The sequence below is a fragment of the Pristiophorus japonicus genome, chromosome 5, assembly GCF_044704955.1.
Source record: "Pristiophorus japonicus isolate sPriJap1 chromosome 5, sPriJap1.hap1, whole genome shotgun sequence".
Taxonomy (NCBI): domain Eukaryota; kingdom Metazoa; phylum Chordata; class Chondrichthyes; family Pristiophoridae; genus Pristiophorus; species Pristiophorus japonicus.
The window spans coordinates 40,394,038-40,414,323 of record NC_091981.1 but is presented as its reverse complement, the minus strand read 5'-3'; the positions used below and the strand labels follow the sequence as shown (position 1 = coordinate 40,414,323).

At 44.3% G+C, this 20,286-nt stretch overlaps 1 protein-coding gene across 10 annotated transcripts in view; it reads left to right on the top strand.

Annotated features, from left to right (window-relative positions):
• LOC139264307 (uncharacterized) overlaps positions 1-20,286 on the top strand; it is a 382,502-nt gene that overhangs the window by 191,326 nt on the left and 170,890 nt on the right. For 9 of the 10 annotated variants that reach the window (XM_070880566.1, XM_070880561.1, XM_070880557.1 and 6 more), the window contains one exon: positions 1,168-1,259. The exons of the other annotated variant lie outside the window; for it this stretch is intronic. In XM_070880566.1, the coding sequence (XP_070736667.1) occupies positions 1,168-1,259 (92 nt within the window). The remainder of the gene's footprint in view (positions 1-1,167; positions 1,260-20,286) is intronic. 10 annotated transcript variants of the gene reach the window in all.

Sequence of the window (20,286 nt, the reverse complement as noted above, 5' to 3'; positions counted from 1 at the left end):
CCCTCCCCCCCCCCCCCCGCATGACCCTTCTGACCTCTCCCCTCTTGACCATTCCAATCTCCTCCCCTGATCCTTCCGATCCCCACCCCGAGGCCTCCGAGCTCCCCTCTGGCCTCCAATCTCCCTTCCCTATGGTGCCAAAGGCTTATTGCCCGACAGCCAGCCAGCCTCTCGAGTCTGCTGGCTGCGGCGGGGAAATAGAGACAAAAATGTTAAAGGACCTGAAGGAAACACATTCTTCTGGGATTCCTGCCCGCAAAACAGCCTCTCCCCCCCACCTCGGCTCCCTCCCTGCCTTCTAGGTAATATGGGACCTATGATTCTATACCTAACTATCCACAAATATTAGTGGTCAGGGAGGTACTCCTGCTTTGACCAAGCAGACCTCCTCCAACCATACAGTGGGTCCCTTTGATACCCTGGAGTGCGGGAATTCCTGAAATAAAATTCCCTACTCCCTCCTATTCTAATGGCCACGATTAGCGTAACTGCAGTCTCTGCCCCATGATGTTCGTGGTATCTGGATCGGGATCTAAATTCCAACCCTTCTGGCAGATACCCACCAAAGTTAGCGCCAGAGTTTCCCTGAAATCCAGATTTTCAGGGATCTTATTTTTAATACCATGCCGACAGATTACTGCCAAGATTTTGGAAAAAATAATTTGGTTGATTTATTTTGTTACTCTTGTCCTTCTTGCATATAGTTTTATTAGTATTTGTGGCTACTGATTAGTAGTTTTCATACCACCTTAGTACTATTTATTTGGTAGCTTTTATACTTGCTTGCTTGCTGCATGTTCATTGGTAAGTTTTATGAATTTGATATTCGATTCAATCAGGTGAAAGCATGATGTACTTTTTAAATGTTATGCTCTCAAATGTAGCGCCTTGAAATATGATAGAACATGCTCAATGCAAGTCTTTTATAACTATAGATTGGCTGCTAAAGGTAAAATCAATGGAGAATGGATTATACTGCAGCATGAACTGTTTTCCAGCTTTATGCCACAGACAATTGCTTAATGTTCCAGGAGCCCTACCCACAAAACTCCTTGTTAGGATATTTTGGATTCTATTCATTTCTACTCTACTGTATTATATTCCTCAGTATGCAGCTCTTTTGGTATGGATATGTATTAAGAGTTTTTTTAAATCTCTTTTAATCAGATGCCATTGCCCACCAATTATGTAAAGGTCCTAATGAAAGAACCACAAGAAGGGACGAGTCCATTTGCTTTAGGAACGTCACAGTTACGAAGGTAGATTCTATTATATATAGTTGTATACCATGTAATGCCAATTTTCACTAAAGTTAGTAGATTACACATTTTAGGTTTAGTATATAGCATTGGCACTGAAATTGTATCATGGATTACAAATGCGCAAGTGTTTAATGAGTTCATCTAAATTCCCCTCTGTTATTTTAGCTTATTAGAGATTGTTTGAGCAATGAAAGTGACGTGAATGTGAAGGATTCCAAAAATGCTGTTTTCAGTAGAGCAAAGGTTTGGATTTGTCCACTTCCATTGCTTTGCCTATAATTATTCAAATGCATATAATAGTCCTGGGATATGTTATGTTTTCTAGCTCCAAATTATCTCACCATTTTTGACATATTCTTAGCGCTAGCGCTAGAATGGTGCAACAGTGGTTTCAGGCCTATAGATAGTTGGAAAGGAGCTTTTGGAGCATTTTTTGTTTTTCAACAAAACAGCACTGGATTTGTCTCTAACTGCCTGAGTGACTATTATACTGTCAAGATATTTTTGCCCCTACCCACTGTGAGGAGTTCTGAGGATCAGGTATGGGATTCCCAATAAGCTTTCCTTTGCTTGCCTTTATAATGGAGGAAGAGGAGGAGCAAGAGAAAATGAAGGAAAGGGAGCAGCATATGAAGAGGACCTTAAGTCGCTAAGAGTTTACAAACCATGCAACTCCTATGAAGACCTTAATGAGGACCTTTGTGTTCGGAGAGTGTACTTCACTAAAGGGGGATGAGGAGAACTGTGAACCCTGCTGCATGAAGTATTATAGCCAAGCTTATATAACCAAACAACTCTGCATGTCGGTGTAAAGGTATGAATGCACTCAATTTTTACATCACTGGCTCATTTCAAATAACCACAGGGAATCTATGTAATATCACCCAGGGTGACATCTGGGCACGTATTTGTCAGTTCACTGAACACTTCTCAGGAGCTTGGAGGAATTCATCCAGTTTAACATTTCAACAAGGCAACAACATGTTAGGACCACATAGTTTTATGGCTTTGCTGTTTTCTACAAGGCGCAGGGTGCAGCAGCTGGTCTCCATGTAGCATTATAAGCTACTATCATTCACCCCCTCAACCTCCTTAACAGAAAGAGCTATCACTCACTAAATGTCCAGATTACAAGTGATAGCATGGACAATAACCAAGCATGAAATATGTGTACATTCTCCTTTATTACAAGCAATTCAAGGGTGACCATTAGCCATTTAAATCTCATCACTTTGCTTCTTCTGGGTCTCTAAAATAGCCCTTTTCCTTTTACATTAATTGACTTTAAAGTGCTTTGGGACATCCTGAGGTCGTGAAAAGCACTATATAAATGCAACTTTTTTTCCCCTTGTATTATCAACAACAACAACATGTATTTACATAGCGCCTTTAATGTAGTGAAACGTCCCAAGGTGCTTCACAGGAGTATTATGAGATTTAAAAATTTTATACCGAGCTGCATAAGTAGAAATTAGCGCAGATGACCAAAAGCTTGACCATGAGAAAAGTGGTTGGCTGATCTTGTGCTGTAAAAGGATCATGGAACTGAGCTGGTCCTCCTCTCTTGCCAGCTTACTCCTGTGAGGAAATTGTTGCTTTCCGTACCTCTGAATGTTGTGCAGGAGTAGTCTAGCTTATATATAGTCATCTTATATGTGCTACTTGTTTGTTACTCTGACAGGGAAAGCTGGATGCCTGGCATCTGTTCCTGTCCTGAGAAACAGCAACCTTATACAGACTAATTTCAGCCATTGCCATTCCACTCGGCCCTCGATTTGGCACACACAAATAAGTGGTCTGGCTGGTCTAATGGCAGCTATCAGATCCTGAAAACCTTGCGTGACACCTGCCCGATTTCTGGCTCCTAATTTTGGAAAACTAATACGAATGGCACTGCTTAATCTTTCCCCTACTGCCACTGTGCAGCGTGAGGCATTGGCTGATTCCTGGTTGCTTCTGAGATGGAGTGTGTCATGTATGTAACCTTCATGTAACTGTAACCTTTATGTAACAACACTGTACACGGTACACACCTGATAAATGCACACCTTGACCACAGGGGGTGAACTTGTGGGAGACACTCTTCACCTGGTCATCCAGGTATATAAAGGGAAGTCCCACACAGGGTCATCACTTCTTGGTCCTATGAATAAAGGTTTAGGTCACAGAGTGACCTTGTCTGCAGAATGTGCCTCGTGTGAATTTATAGTAATGTGTAAGGACATTACAGAGTGTGTCACAGATTCCAGTGCAGCTACTATATGCCTTGCACAGGTGTTGCAGATGCCTCCTTTATCCCTGCCCTCTGTGGACATTTTGCACAAGATTCTCCTGCAAGATTGAGTGCAATGATTTTGGCTAGTATTTTAAGAATGTCTCCCAAATGGCCAGGCGACTAACGTTATAAATCTGGTAGTTTCACTTTGTTAGAGTGGAGGAAAGATCTTAATAGCATGCAAGTAATGGCTGTTAGAAAAGATGGTAACACATATAAGAACATACCATTCAGCCCTTCGAGCCTGCTCTGCCATTCAGTACGATAATGGCAGTTTTTCCACCTCAATTCCACTTTCCTACACTATCCCCATATCCCTTGGTACCCAAAAATCTATCGATCTCTGTCTGTCTTGAATATACTTAACCACTGAGCATCCACACCTTTCTGAGGTAGGGAATTCCAAAGATTCACAACCCTTTGACTGAAGTAATCTTTCCTCATCTCAGTCCTAAGTGGCTAACCCCTTATTCTGGGACTCTAACCCCTAGCTCTTGACTCCTCAGCCAGGGGAAACATGCTCCCAGCATCTACCCTGTCAAGCCGTTTAAGAATTTTATATTTCAATGAGATCACCTATAACTTCGAGGAAATATAGATCTAGTCTACTCAATCTCTCCTCATAGGACAATCTTCTGATCCCAGAAATCAGTCTAGTGACCTTTATTGCACTCTAAGGCAACTAAGGAGACTAAAACTACACAGTACTCCAGGTATGGTCCCACCAAGGCCCTATATAATTGTAATAACACTTCTTTACTCTTATACTCCAATCCCTTTGTAATAAATGCTAACATACAATTTGTTTTCCTATTTGCTTGCTGTACCTGTATGTTATCTTTCAGCAATTCATGTACAAGGACACCCAGGTCCCTCTGAATATCAACCAATTTCCCAGTCTCTCACCATTTAAAAAATATTCTGTTTTCTATTTTTCCTACCAAAATGGATAACTTGACACTTCTCCACATTACATTCCATCTGCTATGTTCTTGCCCACTCACATAACCTGTCTATATCCATTTGTAGCCTCTTTGCTCACAGCTCACATTTGTAAGGAGAACAAAGGTTTGCTTTTGGAAAACTTTAGTTGCGTACTGTAAATATGGCTGATGACATTTCGGCAAAATCCCAATACCCCAGCAGACTATAGCAGCGATGAGGAGCAAACATTCAGATATTTTCAGCTCTTGGGTGGGATCTTGCCATATCGCCCAGATAGGGTTTCTCTACCAGTGTGCCAATTGCTGCACATTTTCACTGTTGATACTGGTTCTGCTGAGCACCCACGATAGACTGAGGATAATATGCTGTAACTACCAGCAGACAAGTGAGAGACTGGTGGTGCCATACTCTCAGAGTTGGTTTCTTCTCTTTAGCCCTGCACATGTGATTAATTAATGAATTTAATGATTGAAAAACTGCAGACCTGCTGATCTCTGTGCCCAAACATGCACTCAGGGTGCATGAAGCTCCATGCTGGGAGTGTAGATTCGTAAAATCTACCCTTATATCTCAGTCACAGCTAACTGAAGTAAATTTTAGAATGTATTATTCCATCTACTCTAAAATACAGAAATGCTTCTATTTAAGGCCTGACAGCTGCCACGTGATATGACAAAGCTCTCATATGACACAAATTGGTTGCACAGTATTTGAACTTTGCCGAGAGAGTTTCTGATAGTGTAGAATAAGGGAGTTACACAGCAAATGAGGGCACAGGTGTTAGTTAAAGAAATGCAGGGTGCTTGGAGCTCAGTTCTTGGGGCTCAGTTTTCCTCTTTGCCGATTAGCGGCTGATTTTTTTTGTGCACGATTGCGGCGAAACAAAAAATTTCAACTTTCGCCAAAGTTAAATTAATTTTGGCGCTGCGATACCTGAAGTTAAATCTGGGGTTGGAGCTTCAAAATGGAAGTTGCCAGGGTAACGAGAGACACACTGAGGGCTGAAGCTCCCCCTGCGAGTTCAAGTTCCACCTCCTGGGCTTGCAGTGGCAGGGGGCGGGGTGGGAGGGCGTGGGGGGGGCTGCCATTCAGCCCAGAGTTGCAGTGGTACCGGGAGCAGGGTCCTTTCGGCCCAGGGTTGCTGCGAGAGTGGGGTCCTCTCGGCCCCGGATTGCAGCGGGACTGGGAGCAGGGTCCTTTCGGCCTGGGTTTGCAGCGGGATCAGGAGCGGGGGTCCATTCGGCCCAAGGTTGCAGTGGGACTGGGAGCAGGGTCCTTTCGGCCCGGGATAGCACCTGGATCGGGAACGGGGCGGCCATTCAGCCTGGGGTTGTAATGGGACCGGGAGCAGTGACCTTTCACCCCGGGGTTGCAGCGGGACCAGGAGCGGGGTCCTTTCAGCCCGGGATTGCAGCGGGACTGGGAGCGGGGGGCCAACACCAAAACAAGTAATCTTTAAAGAGATGAAAAAGGAACATATTTTAGCATAATCAACATAAAGTATCTTTATGAGCAAGACTAAACTGCAAAGAAACAGCTCAGATACAGACCTGAGCACCGATTTTCTTAAGTTAACGTAGAGTTTTTCTGAACAGTACTTAAGGCCACTCTGCGCTGTCCTTAAAAAAATCAGTGTTGGCGAAAATCGGTTAAATGGCCAAAAATGGCCAAAAACGGCATGGAATCCAGTTTTCAACCAGAACGGCACCAAAAAATCTGCCGTAGAAAACATCTGCCGCTGACAGTCGTTGCCAGCGTACAAACTTTGAGGAAAGTACCAAATTTACGATTACGCCAAAAAGATCAGCGGACACAAAAAAAACTGCGCCCAATGGTGGTGAAAATAGAGCCCTTGGTGCCTTGTGGACAGCAGGCTTTCTTCAAGGAAGTAGCTCAAATACTTCACTGAATCTCTTTGATGACCACCTGACACACTAGTCTTCCTGGCTGCACTGATCTTTTACACTGGCATCCTCTTGATTCCACAGTGACATCCTCTTGATTAGAATCTACGTCCTGCTTCAGCCTTGTTTGCAGGTTGGCCTCATTCTCCTCCATGCTTAGGTCTCCTTATATAACAAAGCTATGGTGAATGCAGCAAATGACAACCCTTGGAGACAATGAGAAGACTATTCTGTAAGTTGCCTCAATCTATGAGGGCATCTGAAGTGCTACTTCAAGTTCCTGGTGGTAAACTCTATAATGATAGTGCTAGGTCCCTTGCTTTTTCTCGCATACATCAATGATCTAGACGTGAATATATGGGGTATGATTAAGAAATTTGCAGATAATACAAAAATAGGCTGTGTGGTTGATAATGAAGAAGAAAGCTATGGACTGCAGGAAGATATCAATCAACTGGTCAGGTGGGCAGAACAGTGGCAAATTGAATTTAATCCAGGGAAGTATGAGGTAATGCATTTGGGGAGGGCTAACAAGGAAAAGGAATACACATTAAATGGTAGAACATTGAGAAGTGTAGAGGTACAAAGGGGCCTGGGAGTGCATGTCCACAGATTCCTGAAGGTAGCAGGCCAGATGGATAAGGTGGTTAAGAAGGCATACGGAATGCTTGCCTTTATTAGCCGAGGCATAGAACATAAGAGTAGGTGGTAGAACTGTATAAAAAACTGGTTAGGCCAAAGCTGGAGTACTGCGTGCAGTTCTGGTCACAGCATTACAGGAAGGGCATGATTGTACTGGAGAGGGTACAGAGGGGATTTACAAGGATGTTGCCGAGAGTGGAGAATCTTAGCTATGAGGACAGATTGGATAGGCTGAATTTGTTTTCCTTGGAACAGAGGAGGCTGAGGGGAGACCTCATTGAGGTGTATAAAATTATGAGGGACCTAGATATGGTGGATAGAAAGGGCCTATTTCCCATAGCAAAGGGATCAAAAACCAGGGGGTATAAATTTAAAGTAATTGGTAGAAGGTTTAGAGGGGATTTGAGGGGAAATTTCTTCAAGCAGAGTGTTGTGGGGATCTGGAACTCACTGCCTGAAAGGGTGGTAGAGGCAGAAGCCTTCACCACATTTAACCTGCAGGATTACAGACCTAGAGCTGGAAAGTGGGATTAGGCTGGGAAGCCTCTTGTTGGTCGGCGCGGACACGCCGGGCCGCAATGGCCTCCTTCTATGCTGTAAACTTCTATAATTCTATGATCCTGGTAGCAGCATGGGTCTTGTATTTGTATTTTGTTTCTGTCATTGAGCGGAGTTGAGGAAGGCAGACTTGGTGTCTGACAAGCCATCCTACTAGAGTGTCTTCACCTTGAAATAAGTCTTGCATATAAGATGATGTAAAATGAAAACACTGCGGCTGCTACTGGGCAAGAGTGTGATACAGTTTTGGTGGTCACTGACGATTCGTATGTTGGCTAAATAAAAGGCCTTTGTACTGTTTATGGAGGCCATTGCATAGTGTTGCTGGTGATATGGGTGTATTTAATGTCCTCCTGCACTTTGGGAAATTTATACTGTAGTGAAATTGGGCATCCCTCTCATATGTCATATATACAATTACATGGAAATGATGACACGGAAATAGGCCGTTCAGCCCAACCAGTCGGATTTGGTGTTTATCCTCCACATGAGCAGTAATCCTATGTGATCGCTCTGTGTCATAGAATCATAGAAACATAGAAACATAACAAATAGGTGCAGGAATAGGCCCTTCGAGCCTGCACCGCCATTCACTGAGTTCATGGCTGAACATGTAACTTCAGTACCCCATTCCTGCTTTCTCGCCATACCCCTTGATCCCCCGGGTAGTAAGGACTTCATCTAACTCCCTTTTGAATATATTTAGTGAATTGGCCTCAACTACTTTCTGTGGTAGAGAATTCCACAGGTTCACCACTCTCTGGGTGAAGAAGTTTCTCCTCATCTCGGTCCTAAATGGCTTACCCCTTATCCTTAGACTGTGACCTCTGGTTCTGGACTTCCCCAACATTGGGAACATTCTTCCTGCATCTAACCTGTCTAGACCCGTCAGAATGTTAAACGTTTCTATGAGATCCCCTCTCATTCTTCTGAACTCCAGTGAATACAAGCCCAGTTGATCCAGTCTTTCTTGATAGGTCAGTCCCGCCATCCCGGGAATCAGTCTGGTGAACCTTCGCTGCACTCTCTCAATTGCAAGAATGTCCTTCCTCAAGTTAGGAGACCAAAACTGTACACAATACTCCAGGTGTGGCCTCATCAAGGCCCTGTACAACTGTAGTAACACCTCCCTGCCCCTGTACTCAAATCCCCTTGCTATGAAGACCAACATGCCATTTGCTTTCTTAACCGCCTGCTGTACCTGCATGCCATGACTGATGTACCATGACACCCAGGTCTCGTTGCACCTCCCCTTTTCCTAATCTGTCACCATTCAGATAATAGTTTTTACCACCAAAGTGGATAACCTCACATTTATCCACATTATACTTTATCTGCCATGCATTTGCCCACTCACCTAACCTATCAAAGTCACTCTGCAACCTCATAGCATCCTCCTCGCAGCTCACACTGCCACCCAACTTAGTGTCATCCGCAAATTTGGAGATACTACATTTAATCCTCTCATCTAAATCATTAATGTACAATGTAAATAGCTGGGGCCCCAGCACAGAACCTTGCGGTATCCCACTAGTCACTGCCTGCCATTCTGAAAAGTACCCATTTACTCCTACTCTTTGCTTCCTGTCTGCCAACCAGTTCTCAATCCACGTCAGCACACTACCCCCAATCCCATGTGCTTTAACTTTGCACAGTAATCTCTTGTGTGGGACCTTATCGAAAGCCTTCTGTAAGTCCAAATACACCACATCAACTGGTTCTCCCTTGTCCACTCTACTGGAAATATCCTCAAAAAATTCCAGAAGATTTGTCAAGCATGATTTCCCTTTCACAAATCCATGCTGACTTGGACCTATCATGTCACCTCTTTCCAAATGCGCTGCTATGTCATCCTTAATAATTGATTCCATCATTTTACCCACTACCGATGTCAGGCTGACCGGTCTATATTTCCCTGTTTTCTCTCTCCCTCCTTTTTTAAAAAGTGGGGTTACATTGGCTACCCTCCACTCCATAGGAACTGATCCAGAGTCTATGGAATGTTGGAAAATGACTGTCAATGCATCTGCTATTTCCAAGGCCACCTCCTTAAATACTCTGGGATGCAGACCATCAGGCCCTGGGGATTTATCGGCCTTCAATTCCATCAATTTCCCCAACACAATTTCCTGACTCATACCCCTTTATTCCCATTTTTGTCACCTCCCTACCTCCCCGCCCACCCCTCCCCCCCTGCCATCTAACCAATTCTTAAATGTTGACATGGGGGGGGAAATTTGTAACCCCCATAAATGAGCGGGTTGGGTTCGGGTGAGAGATTAAAGTGAATCCCGAACCCAACCTGCCTCCAAAATCAACCATTTCTGGTTTTAAGGGAAGCAGGACGGAGGACGGGCAAGCAACCCAGTCCCAGGGGGCAAGTTGGCATTTTAAATATTATAATGAGGCTAGAAGCCTTGGTTTTAACCTGCTGTGCATGTGTAACAGTTAAAACTCCAGAGCGTGTAGAGTAACCTGGACTTCTAGGTATCCCGTGCACTACTAACCCCCCCCTCCCCCCAGCTTCCAGTGCATCAGAGCATTAAAATCCCCACCCCTTTCCAGGGCTCTATTCTATCACTAAGTCTGGTATTACAATACACAGCCTCACAATCTTTTTGAAAAAAAAGGCTTCTTCTGCCCTCATTCCTAAATCACATTTAATCTTATATCTATGCCACCTTGTTCTAGACCCATTGTCACTGGAAACAGTGGCCAGAATTTTTACATTGTAGAGCGTGTGGATTCGCGAGTGGGTCGGCAGTTACAACCACTATAATTGACAGCTCATCGGCAACCTGTCTTCATCTCATTGACTTCCGCATTTAACTCGGTGCATTTCCCAGCGCGCCATGGACCCGCTCGGGAGAGGCAGGTGACCTCATTGAAATAGTTAACAGCTTGTTGAGAGTCACTTAAGAGGCTTTTTAACATGAGGTTTCAGCTTTTACTGCTTGATCATGGAATTCATGGATTTCCTGAAGCTAACCTGTAAAGGCAAGGTAAAAGCTCAGTGGCCATTGTGCGAGTTCATTAAGTGACTACTGGAAAATTCACATAAATACACGCACTTACATGTGCTTCCTTGACTAAGGGAAAAGCTCTTACTGACACCATTTAAGTGCAGAGGTTTTGCTTTCAGGAGTTTGCAGGTGATTTTTGCAAGTCACTTTCACTACATTGGAGGATTGTGCCTCTGATCCCCACTTTACCTGGTATTTATCAGATCAGCATGGGTGCCGCTTCTGCTGTTTTACATTGGACCTCAGATTCGGACCAAGATAGGCTCCAGCAGGAAGAACATCAGCAACACCACCTGCAGTATTTTCCTCACCGACCTGATACTCCACAGAAGAGAGGGGATCAGCATAGGGGTGCACCTCGCTGGAGGCGATACCCCCAACACAGAGTATACAGGTAAAGGATGAGCTTCCTGGAAATGAGTAAACACCAGTGCCTCAGGAGGCTCAGGCAATCATATCCGGTCGTGTCAGACATTTGTGGGAGAAGACCTGCTGCCACGAGGACCTGATGGACACGCCTTACTAATGGCTGTCAAAGTCACCACCACCCTCAAATTGTTCGCCTCAGGCTCCTTCCAAGGATCTGCAGCAGACATTTGCAGGATCTCGCAGTTGGTCGCACACAAATGCACCACCCAAGGCCACTTTCCAGGTAGCAGGCAAAAATGGACAAGACCGGAAAGTGGTGCAAAGAAATAAATTTATATGCGTCATAAATAGAACTGAAACTTAACACTAACATTTTGGCAAACTCCCTTGTGCATACCCTTGTGCGTCTACAATTGTGTCATTTTCTTTTCATAAAATCCAGTATGCCACTGCCCCTGATTTTAACATCCCCCTTTGGTGGAAACTGGGCAGGGGGTTGTAACGAGATAATGTATAGCGCCCTCTAGCTAGGAGGTATCGATATAATGTATAGCACCCTCTAGCTCGGAGGTATAAAGAGCTGTATTGAGAGACAGGGTCTGTGAAGGAACACCATCTTAAAGCTCCACATGGCTGACTGAGATCTCCCAAATAAATAGAGTTAAGTTGAACTCAGAGTGTTCAAGAGACTATAAAATACATGGTGTCAGAAGCAGAGACTTCCAATCTTTCATCATATACATCTACGACCGAAATATTGGAACTGTAAGACTTTTTCAAGCCGATCGAAATCGACGTTAAGCAGTACAGTGCAGAGCGTGTTTCCTACACAGCTAGCATCATCATATGATTTCGGCAATTTGAATTGATGATTTCATCAGGGACCGCATCATCTGCAGAATATCTGATAACACTCTGCGTAAGAGGCTGTTGCAAGAATCAAGCCTAAAACTCAATAAATGTGTGATGCTCTGTAACGCAACAGTTGCGCAAATGAAATCTATGAAGCTCACTAAAACAGACTCTGAAGATGTCAAAGCTGTCAGACAGAAACCCCGACCCACAAAGAAAGAATTCACAAAGAGTTCACGAACAAATGCAGGTATTGTGGAAAAAGACACGAGCTGTCAAAAACTAAATGCCCAGCATATGGGAAGACCTGCACAAGTTGTGGCAAACTAAATCACTTTTCTCAAACTTATAGGCAGAATGGATCGAGGCAGAAGTCTACACATAACCCTAAATATAAGGGCAAGCCAAAAGTTCATGCACTACATGAAGAGAGTTATGTTTCTGATTTTGAAGTTATGACTGTAAAGATGCTTGGTAAAGTTGATCGCACAATCAAAGACAAAGCTGACAGAAAGTATCCTAACAAGATTATGGCTACCTTCTCCATTAAAGGTCAAATGGTAAAAATGCAAATAGATTGTCTGGCCACATGCAATGTGCTACCTCTTAGATACTTACCAAAAGGCTTAAAGATAAAAGAATCTAAGACAATACAATCACTATATGACAACCATGCAGCCATTCCAGTGGTAGGGACTTGTAATGTGCCACTGGAAAATACAAAGAACAAGCAAAAGTACATTGTGCCCTTTGTGATCATTAAGGATCAAAGTGCACTGATTGGCTCACGCACTGCTCAACAACTACAACTGATAAAAGTGCAGCATCAGAATATCGTGATGGTAAATGAACCACGCGAATCACAAACTACGAACAAGGCAAACATCTCGCTCGTGTCGAAAACTGATGTCAACAATGCGTATCCGGATGAGTTTAAGGGACGTGGACACATGCCAGGGACAGTTCACCTTAAACTTAATGAATCAGCTACACCAACTGAAGGCCTTGGTAGTTCTGCTCAGTCGCCGCACAAAGACAAACATCCCAATCGCATATGAGCTATTCAAACCAAGAATCATACACAACGTCATTGTCAACAAAGAAAGGAACCATGCCAAACAAGCACACTACAACAGAGTTGCTACAGTACTTCCTACACTGCAGGAAGGAGAAACAGTGAGACTGAAATAAACGCGAGAAAGCAAAGAGTGGCAAAACCTCAGGTTCAGAAACAAGTCGGCATTCGTTCAATTCAGTTCATTACAGAAGACGGCCGTGAATATCACAGAAATAGGAAACATCTGAGAAAGAGTGCTGAGACATTCATCGAAACTCCAGAGATCTCAGTGACACCACAGATGATCTGTTGCCAACTAACACGCATGAAAATAGGGATATGTTGCCTGATATTTCCCCTCAGAGCATTGATAAAGAGACTAAAGCGATCAGTGCAGAGAACACCACTGAAACAACCAGCTTGAAGTGAAGCAACAGAATCCGCACAACACCAAAATACCTGGAGCATTCTGAACAGAAATAAGAAATTATGGACACTGGATACTTGGATAGAGAATTAATAAGACAAGAGTTTTGTTGTTGTTTGTTAAACTTATAGTGGTTTAATATATGTATTCATAAGAATGTAACTACCTGTTTATATTGAAGCAAACTTTAATTCATTTTTGTTTCTTATAAAAGGAAAGATGTAATGAGATAATGTTAGCACCCTCTAGCTAGGAGGTATCGATATAATGTATTGCACCCTTTAGCTACGGGGTATAGAGAGAGAGGGTCTGTGAAGGAACACCATCTTAATGTTCCACATGGCTGACTGAGATTTCCCAAATAAACAGTGTTAAGTTGAACTAAAAGTGTTCAAGAGTCTATAAAATACAGGAAGCAGTTAAAATAAGGGGAGAAATCCCCCCTGCTGCCTTCCCACTGAATCCCAATACCCACCTCCCCACCCCCCACCGTGCTTGGCCCAGCAATTTCCTGTTCCTGCAGCCTCCTCAGCGTTCCCTGCACGTCTGGAAGCCAGCCTGTCAATCAGGCTGACCTCTGGGCAGGGAATCCATACCTTCCATCGCAAGCACGCTGTGGAGTGAACGTGCCCGGAAGCCCAAACTTCCGGGTTTCCCTGGTGTCCCCGCACCTGAGAAAATCAAGCCGAATGTGTCTGTTTTGGTTCCCTCACATGGAGGGAGATAGAGACGTCCCGGAAAAGGTTCAGAGAAGAGACACGAGATTGATGACTAGATTTAAATGCCCTCAACTATCAAAGCTAAGAGATCTGGTGCTTTTTATTTTAGAAAAGCATTTAGGGCTTGAAATTCAGTTGGTTAGCGCCCCATTAGCAACCCGGATGTGAACTTCAGTTGCTTTGCCTCATTTACCGAATGTCGCTAAACACGCCACAGAAAGCAAGCGTTCATACCTCCGATTAGCGATACTGCTCCGCTATTTAAAGGGATGAGCAACTGGCTGATTGCGAGGTCAGAGTGATTTCCAACTAGTGTACATGCACAATTTTTAGCTCTTTCTTTGCTGCGGATGTTGAATTACTTTCCTTAGCATTTACCAATCCATTTGCACCTCATCCCTTTTCCCATTGATGGGGGCTGCACTGGCACTGCACCTTGCCATGCGGCAACTACTTTGTAGGCAGCGGCTGCAGCGACAAATGATAAGAAATGTGGGCAGAGGCATGAGGGCCCATAGAGACCCCAACAGGAAGCCTTGCCCCCACCCCCCCAGGGTTTTCCCGGAGCAGTTCTACATGAATTTGTCAGAGGAGCAGTGCCTAAGAAGATTGCGCTTCAGCAAGGTGATAGTAGAGCTGAGCTGCTATGCTACCAGCTCCTTCCAGGCACCAGCAGGGGATATCTCCAACATCTCCCACTTTGCTGCTTCCGGGAGGTCACACTCCTGGAGGCTATGTATTGCAGGAGATAGGAGTACATCACCTTCAGCATGATGAGGGACAGGGGGAGAAGGAGCAGCAGCCACGGAGGAGGGATAGTAGTAATGTGGGTGCTACAAGGGCTGTGCGTGAGCGGCTCATTAGGCACCGCTTCCAATAACTCATTGCTGAGATGGCGATTGGAAATAATCAAGACCTGACTATTTGCAGGTTGCAGACCCTAGCACCCTTCAAAGGTGTCATGTATGTATGCTTGGGGTTACTAGCCACCAAGTTGGCGGTCATTGGGCTGTACACACATGTGTGCAGGCCAGGTATATAAAGCAAGCCACCACGTAATGTGAGCACTTTGTTCCCGAATAAAGTTGAGCCAGGTTTGTACCTGAGTGAGTTTACAGTATTCAGTCTATCGATTTATTACATTTGGCGATGAGGTAAGTCAAGAACCTTCGCATGCAAAATGAGCACCATTGGAATTCTGGAGAGATTCATGGAGGGAGAAGACTGTTCGGATTTTATCGATCGCCTGGACCAGTACTTCGTGGCCAACAAAATGGGAGAAGCTACTGACGCAGTTAGGCGCACGACGGTTTTCCTCACTGTTTGCAGCCTCTAAATCTATGACCTCATAAATAATTTCTTCTCATCTGCATGTCCAATGGACAAGGACTATGAGGAATTGTGGGCTCTGGTACGTGACCATCTCAAACCAAAAGAAGACATCATCATCTCATGCTATCGATTCTACACGCATCTTTGTTCTGAGGGCCAGGATGTGTCGGAATTCATCGCTGACCTAAGAAGTCTTGCGGGGCCATGTAAGTTCGAAGACGCATTGGAAGACATGCAGCGAGATTTCTCCGTAAGGAATCAACTACGAGGTGATCCTCCGGAAGATATTGGCTGTGCAGATGCTGGATTTGAGCAAGGCCATCGCGATTGCCCAGGCATGCATGACGATGGATGATAATTTAAGGCAGATATCATCGAAGAGTCAGAGCTCCATGACAAGTACTCTAAAGAAGATTGTGTTGTCGTATGGCAGAGCTGCTTATGGCAGGGCCTACTCGACTGCCTATGCGAAACCTGTAGCTGCTCAAAGTCCGCCAATGGGTCCGAATCCGATTTCACCCTGTTGGCGTTGTGGGGGCAATCATCGGCATCATCAGTGTCATTTTAAACAGTACATCTGTAAAGACTGTTCGAAAGTGGGGCACCTTCAGCGAATATGTCCACAACTGAGCAAGCGTGCTGCGACTCACCACGTGGATGATGATGACCAGTCCAGCGCAGACCTGGATATGCAACCCGATAAACCCGAGGAGTAAGTGTATGGATTGTATTCGTTCCTGACAAAGAACCAACCAATAATGATTAATGTGAAACTAAATGGCTTGCCAATATCAATGGAATTGGATACGGGTGCCATTCAGTCGATAATGAACCAAAGGACATTTGACAAGCTGTGGCACACTAAGGCTGTGAAGCCTAAGCTGAGTCCAGTCAATGCCAAGTTATGTACTTACACCAAAGAACTCATACCGGTGATTGGCAGTGCAGTAGTCAAGGTGAGCTAGTTAGAGTGGGTGAGAGCTCAGATGAACAGAACCCCAAGAAAGGATGTAAAAGGCAGGAGGCAACAGAGCAGAGTAGCACTGGGGTAAGTGTAAACCACAAGGTGATAGGAAGGGACAATATGTATGAATATAAAGGGGCTGCAGGAGGGGTCAAAACTAAAAATCATGGTTTAAAAACAAGTATTAAAACACTTTACCTAAACGCACGCAGCATTCGAAACAAAGTAAATGAGTTGACGGCACAAATCATTACAAATGGGTATGATTTGATGGCCATTACAGAAACGTGGTTGCAGGGTGGCCAAGACTGAGAATTAAACATACAGGGGTATCTGACAATTCGGAAAGATAGACAAGAAGGGAAAGGAGGTGGGGTAGCTCTGTTAATAAAGGATGATATCAGGGCAGTTGTGAGAGACGATATTGGCTCTAATGAACAAAATGTTGAATCATTGTGGGTGGAGATTAGAGATAGTAAGGGGAAAAAGTCACTGGTGGGCGTGGTTTATAGGCCCCCAAATAATAACTTCACGGTGGGGCGGACAATAATCAAGGGAATAATGGAGGCATGTGAAAAAGGAACGGCAGTAATCATGGGGGATTTTAACCTACATCTCGATTGGTCAAATCAAATCGCATGGGGTAGCCTTGAGGAGGAATTCATAGAATGCATACGGGATTGTTTCTTAGAACAGTATGTTACAGAACCTACAAGGGAGCAAGCTATCTTAGATCTGGTGCTGTGTAATGAGACAGGAATAATAAACGATCTCCTAGTATAAGATCCTCTCGTAATGAGTGATCACAGTATGGTTAAATTTGTAATACAGATTGAGGGTGAGGAAGTAGTGTCTCAAACGAGCGTACTATGCTTAAACAAAGGGGACTACAGTGGGATGAGGGCAGAGTTGGCTAAAGTAGACTGGGAACACAGACTAAACGGTGGCACAATTGAGGAAGAGTGGAGGACTTTTAAGGAGCTCTTTCATAGTGCTCAACAAAAATATATTCCAGTGAAAAAGAAGGGCGGTAAGAGAAGGGATAACCAGCCGTGGATAACCAAGGAAATAAAGGAGAGTATCAAATTAAAAACCATTGCGTATAAGGTGGCCAAGGTTAGTGGGAAACTAGAAGATTGGGAACATTTTAAACGACAGCAAAGAATGACGAAGAAAGCAATAAAGAAAGGAAAGATAGATTACGAAAGTAAACTTGCGCAAAACATAAAAACAGATAGTAAAAGCTTTTACCGATATATAAAATGGAAAAGAGTGACTAAAGTAAATGTTGGTCCCTTAGAAGATGAGAAGGGGGATTTAATAATGGGAAATGTGGAAATGGCTGAGACCTTAAACAATTATTTTGCTTCGGTCTTCACAGTGGAAGACACAAAAACCATGCCAAAAATTGCTGGTCACGGGAATGTGGGAAGGGAGGACCTTGAGACAATCACTATCACTAGGCGGGTAGTGCTGGACAGGCTAATGGATCTCAAGGTAGACAAGTTCCCTGGTCCTGATGAAATGCATCCCAGGGTATTAAAAGAGATGGCGGAAGTTATAGCAGATGCATTTGTTATAATCTATCAAAATTCTCTGGACTTTGGGGAGGTACCATCGGCTAATGTAACACCTCTGATTAAAAAAAGGGGCAGACAAAAGGCAGCTAACTATAGGCCGGTTAGTTTAACATCTGTAGTGGGGAAAATGCTTGAAGCTATCATTAAGGAAGAAATAGCGGGACATCTAGATAGGATTAGTGCAATCAAGCAGATGCAACATGGATTCATGAAGGGGAAATCATGTTTAACTAATTTACTGGAATTCTTTGAGGATATAACGAACATGGTGGATAGAGGTGTACCGATGGATGTGGTGTATTTAGATTTCCAAAAGGCATTCGATAAGGTGCCACACAAAAGGTTACTGCAGAAGATAAAGGTACGCGGAGTCAGAGGAAATGTGTTTGCATGGATCGAGAATTGGCTGGCTAACAGAAAGCAGAGAGTCAGGATAAATGGGTCCTTTTCGGGTTGGAAATCGGTGGTTAGTGGTGTGCCACAGGGATCGGTGCTGGGACCACAACTGTTTACAATATACATAGATGACCTGGAAGAGGGGACGGAGTGTAGTGTAACAAAATTTGCAGATGACACAAAGATTAATGGAAAAGCGGGTTGTATAGAGGTCACAGAGAGGCTGCAAAGAGATTTAGATAGGTGAAGCGAATGGGCTAAGGTTTGGCAGATGGAATACAATGTCGGAAAATGTGAGGTCATCCACCTTGGAAAAAAAAGCAGTAAAAGGGAATATTATTTGAATGGGGAGAAATTACAACATGCTGCGGTGCAGACGGACCTGGGGGTCCTTGTGCTTGAAACTCTTTTAGAATCCCAAAAAATTAGTTTGCAGGTGCAGCAGGTAATCAGGAAGGCGAATGGAATGTTGGCCTTCATTGCGAGAGGGATGGAGTACAAAAGCAGGAAGGTCCTGCTGCAACTGTATAGGGTATTGGTGAGGCCGCACCTGGAGTACTGCGTGCAGTTTTGGTCACCTTACTTAAGGAAGGATATAATGGCTTTGGAGGGGGTACGGAGACGATTCACTAGGCTGATTCCGGAGATGAGGGGGTTACCTTATGATGATAGATTGAGTAGACTGGGTCTTTACTCGTTGGAGTTCAGAAGGATGAGGGGTGATCTTATAGAAACATTTAAAATAATGAAAGGGATAGACAAGATAGAGGCAGAGAGATTGTTTCCACTGGTCGGGGAGATTAGAACTAGGGGGCACAGCCTCAAAATACGGGGGAGCCAATTTAAAACCGAGTTGAGAAGGAATTTCTTCTCCCAGAGGGTTGTGAATCTGTGGAATTCTCTGCCCAAGGAAGCAGTTGAGGCTAGCTCATTGAATGTATTCAAATCACAGATAGATAGATTTTTAACCAATAAAGGAATTAAGGGTTATGAGGAGCGGGCGGGTAAGTGGAGCTGAGTCCACGGCCAGATCAGCCATGATCTTGTTGAGTGGCGGAGCAGGCTCGAGGGGCTAGATGGCCTACTCCTGTTCCTAATTCTTATGTTCTTATGTATGATGGTGTGGTTCATGATCGACCATTATAGATCGTTCCAGGAAATGGTCCAACGCTGTTCGACAGGAATTAGCTCAAAAAAATCAAATGAATTGGAACGATATCAAAGTGTTGTCATCAGTGGATAACACTTCGTGTGCTCAAGTACTGAGCAAGTTTCCCTCGCTGTTTGAACTGGGCATCGGCAATTTCACGGGAGCGAAGGTGCAGATTCACCTGGACTCGGGTGCAAAACCCGTCCATCACAAAGCTTGGACTGTTCCGTATATGATGAGGGAGAAGGTCGAAATTGAGCTGGACAGACTCCAATGTGAAGGGGTCATACCACCGGTCGAATTTAACGAATGGGACAGTCCCCTTGTTCCTATGTTGAAGAGTGATGGCACTGTCAGGATTTGTGGGGACTACAAGGTTACAATCAACTAATTTTTGAAACAGGATCAGTACCCATTACCGAAGGCTGATGACCTGTTTGCACTGCTAGCCAATGGGATGTCATTCACTAAACTGGATCTGGTATCAGCCTATATGACACAGGAGCTCGTCGACACATCGAAGAAACTTACGTGCATCAACACTCATAAAGGACTGTTTATCTACAACAGGTGTCATTTTGGAATTCGTTCGGCTGCAGCCATATTTCAGAGGAACATGGAGAGTCGACTGAAGTTCGTCCCTAGAACCGTTGTGTTTCAAGATGACATTCTGGTCACAGGTCGTGACACTGCTGAATACCTGAACAACCTTGAAGAGGGTCTACATCGTCTGGACAAAGTGGGACTCAGGCTGAAACGTTCGAAGTGCATCTTCATGGCACCGGAAGTCGAATTTCTGGGAGGAAGATTGCTGCTGATGGCATCAGGCCT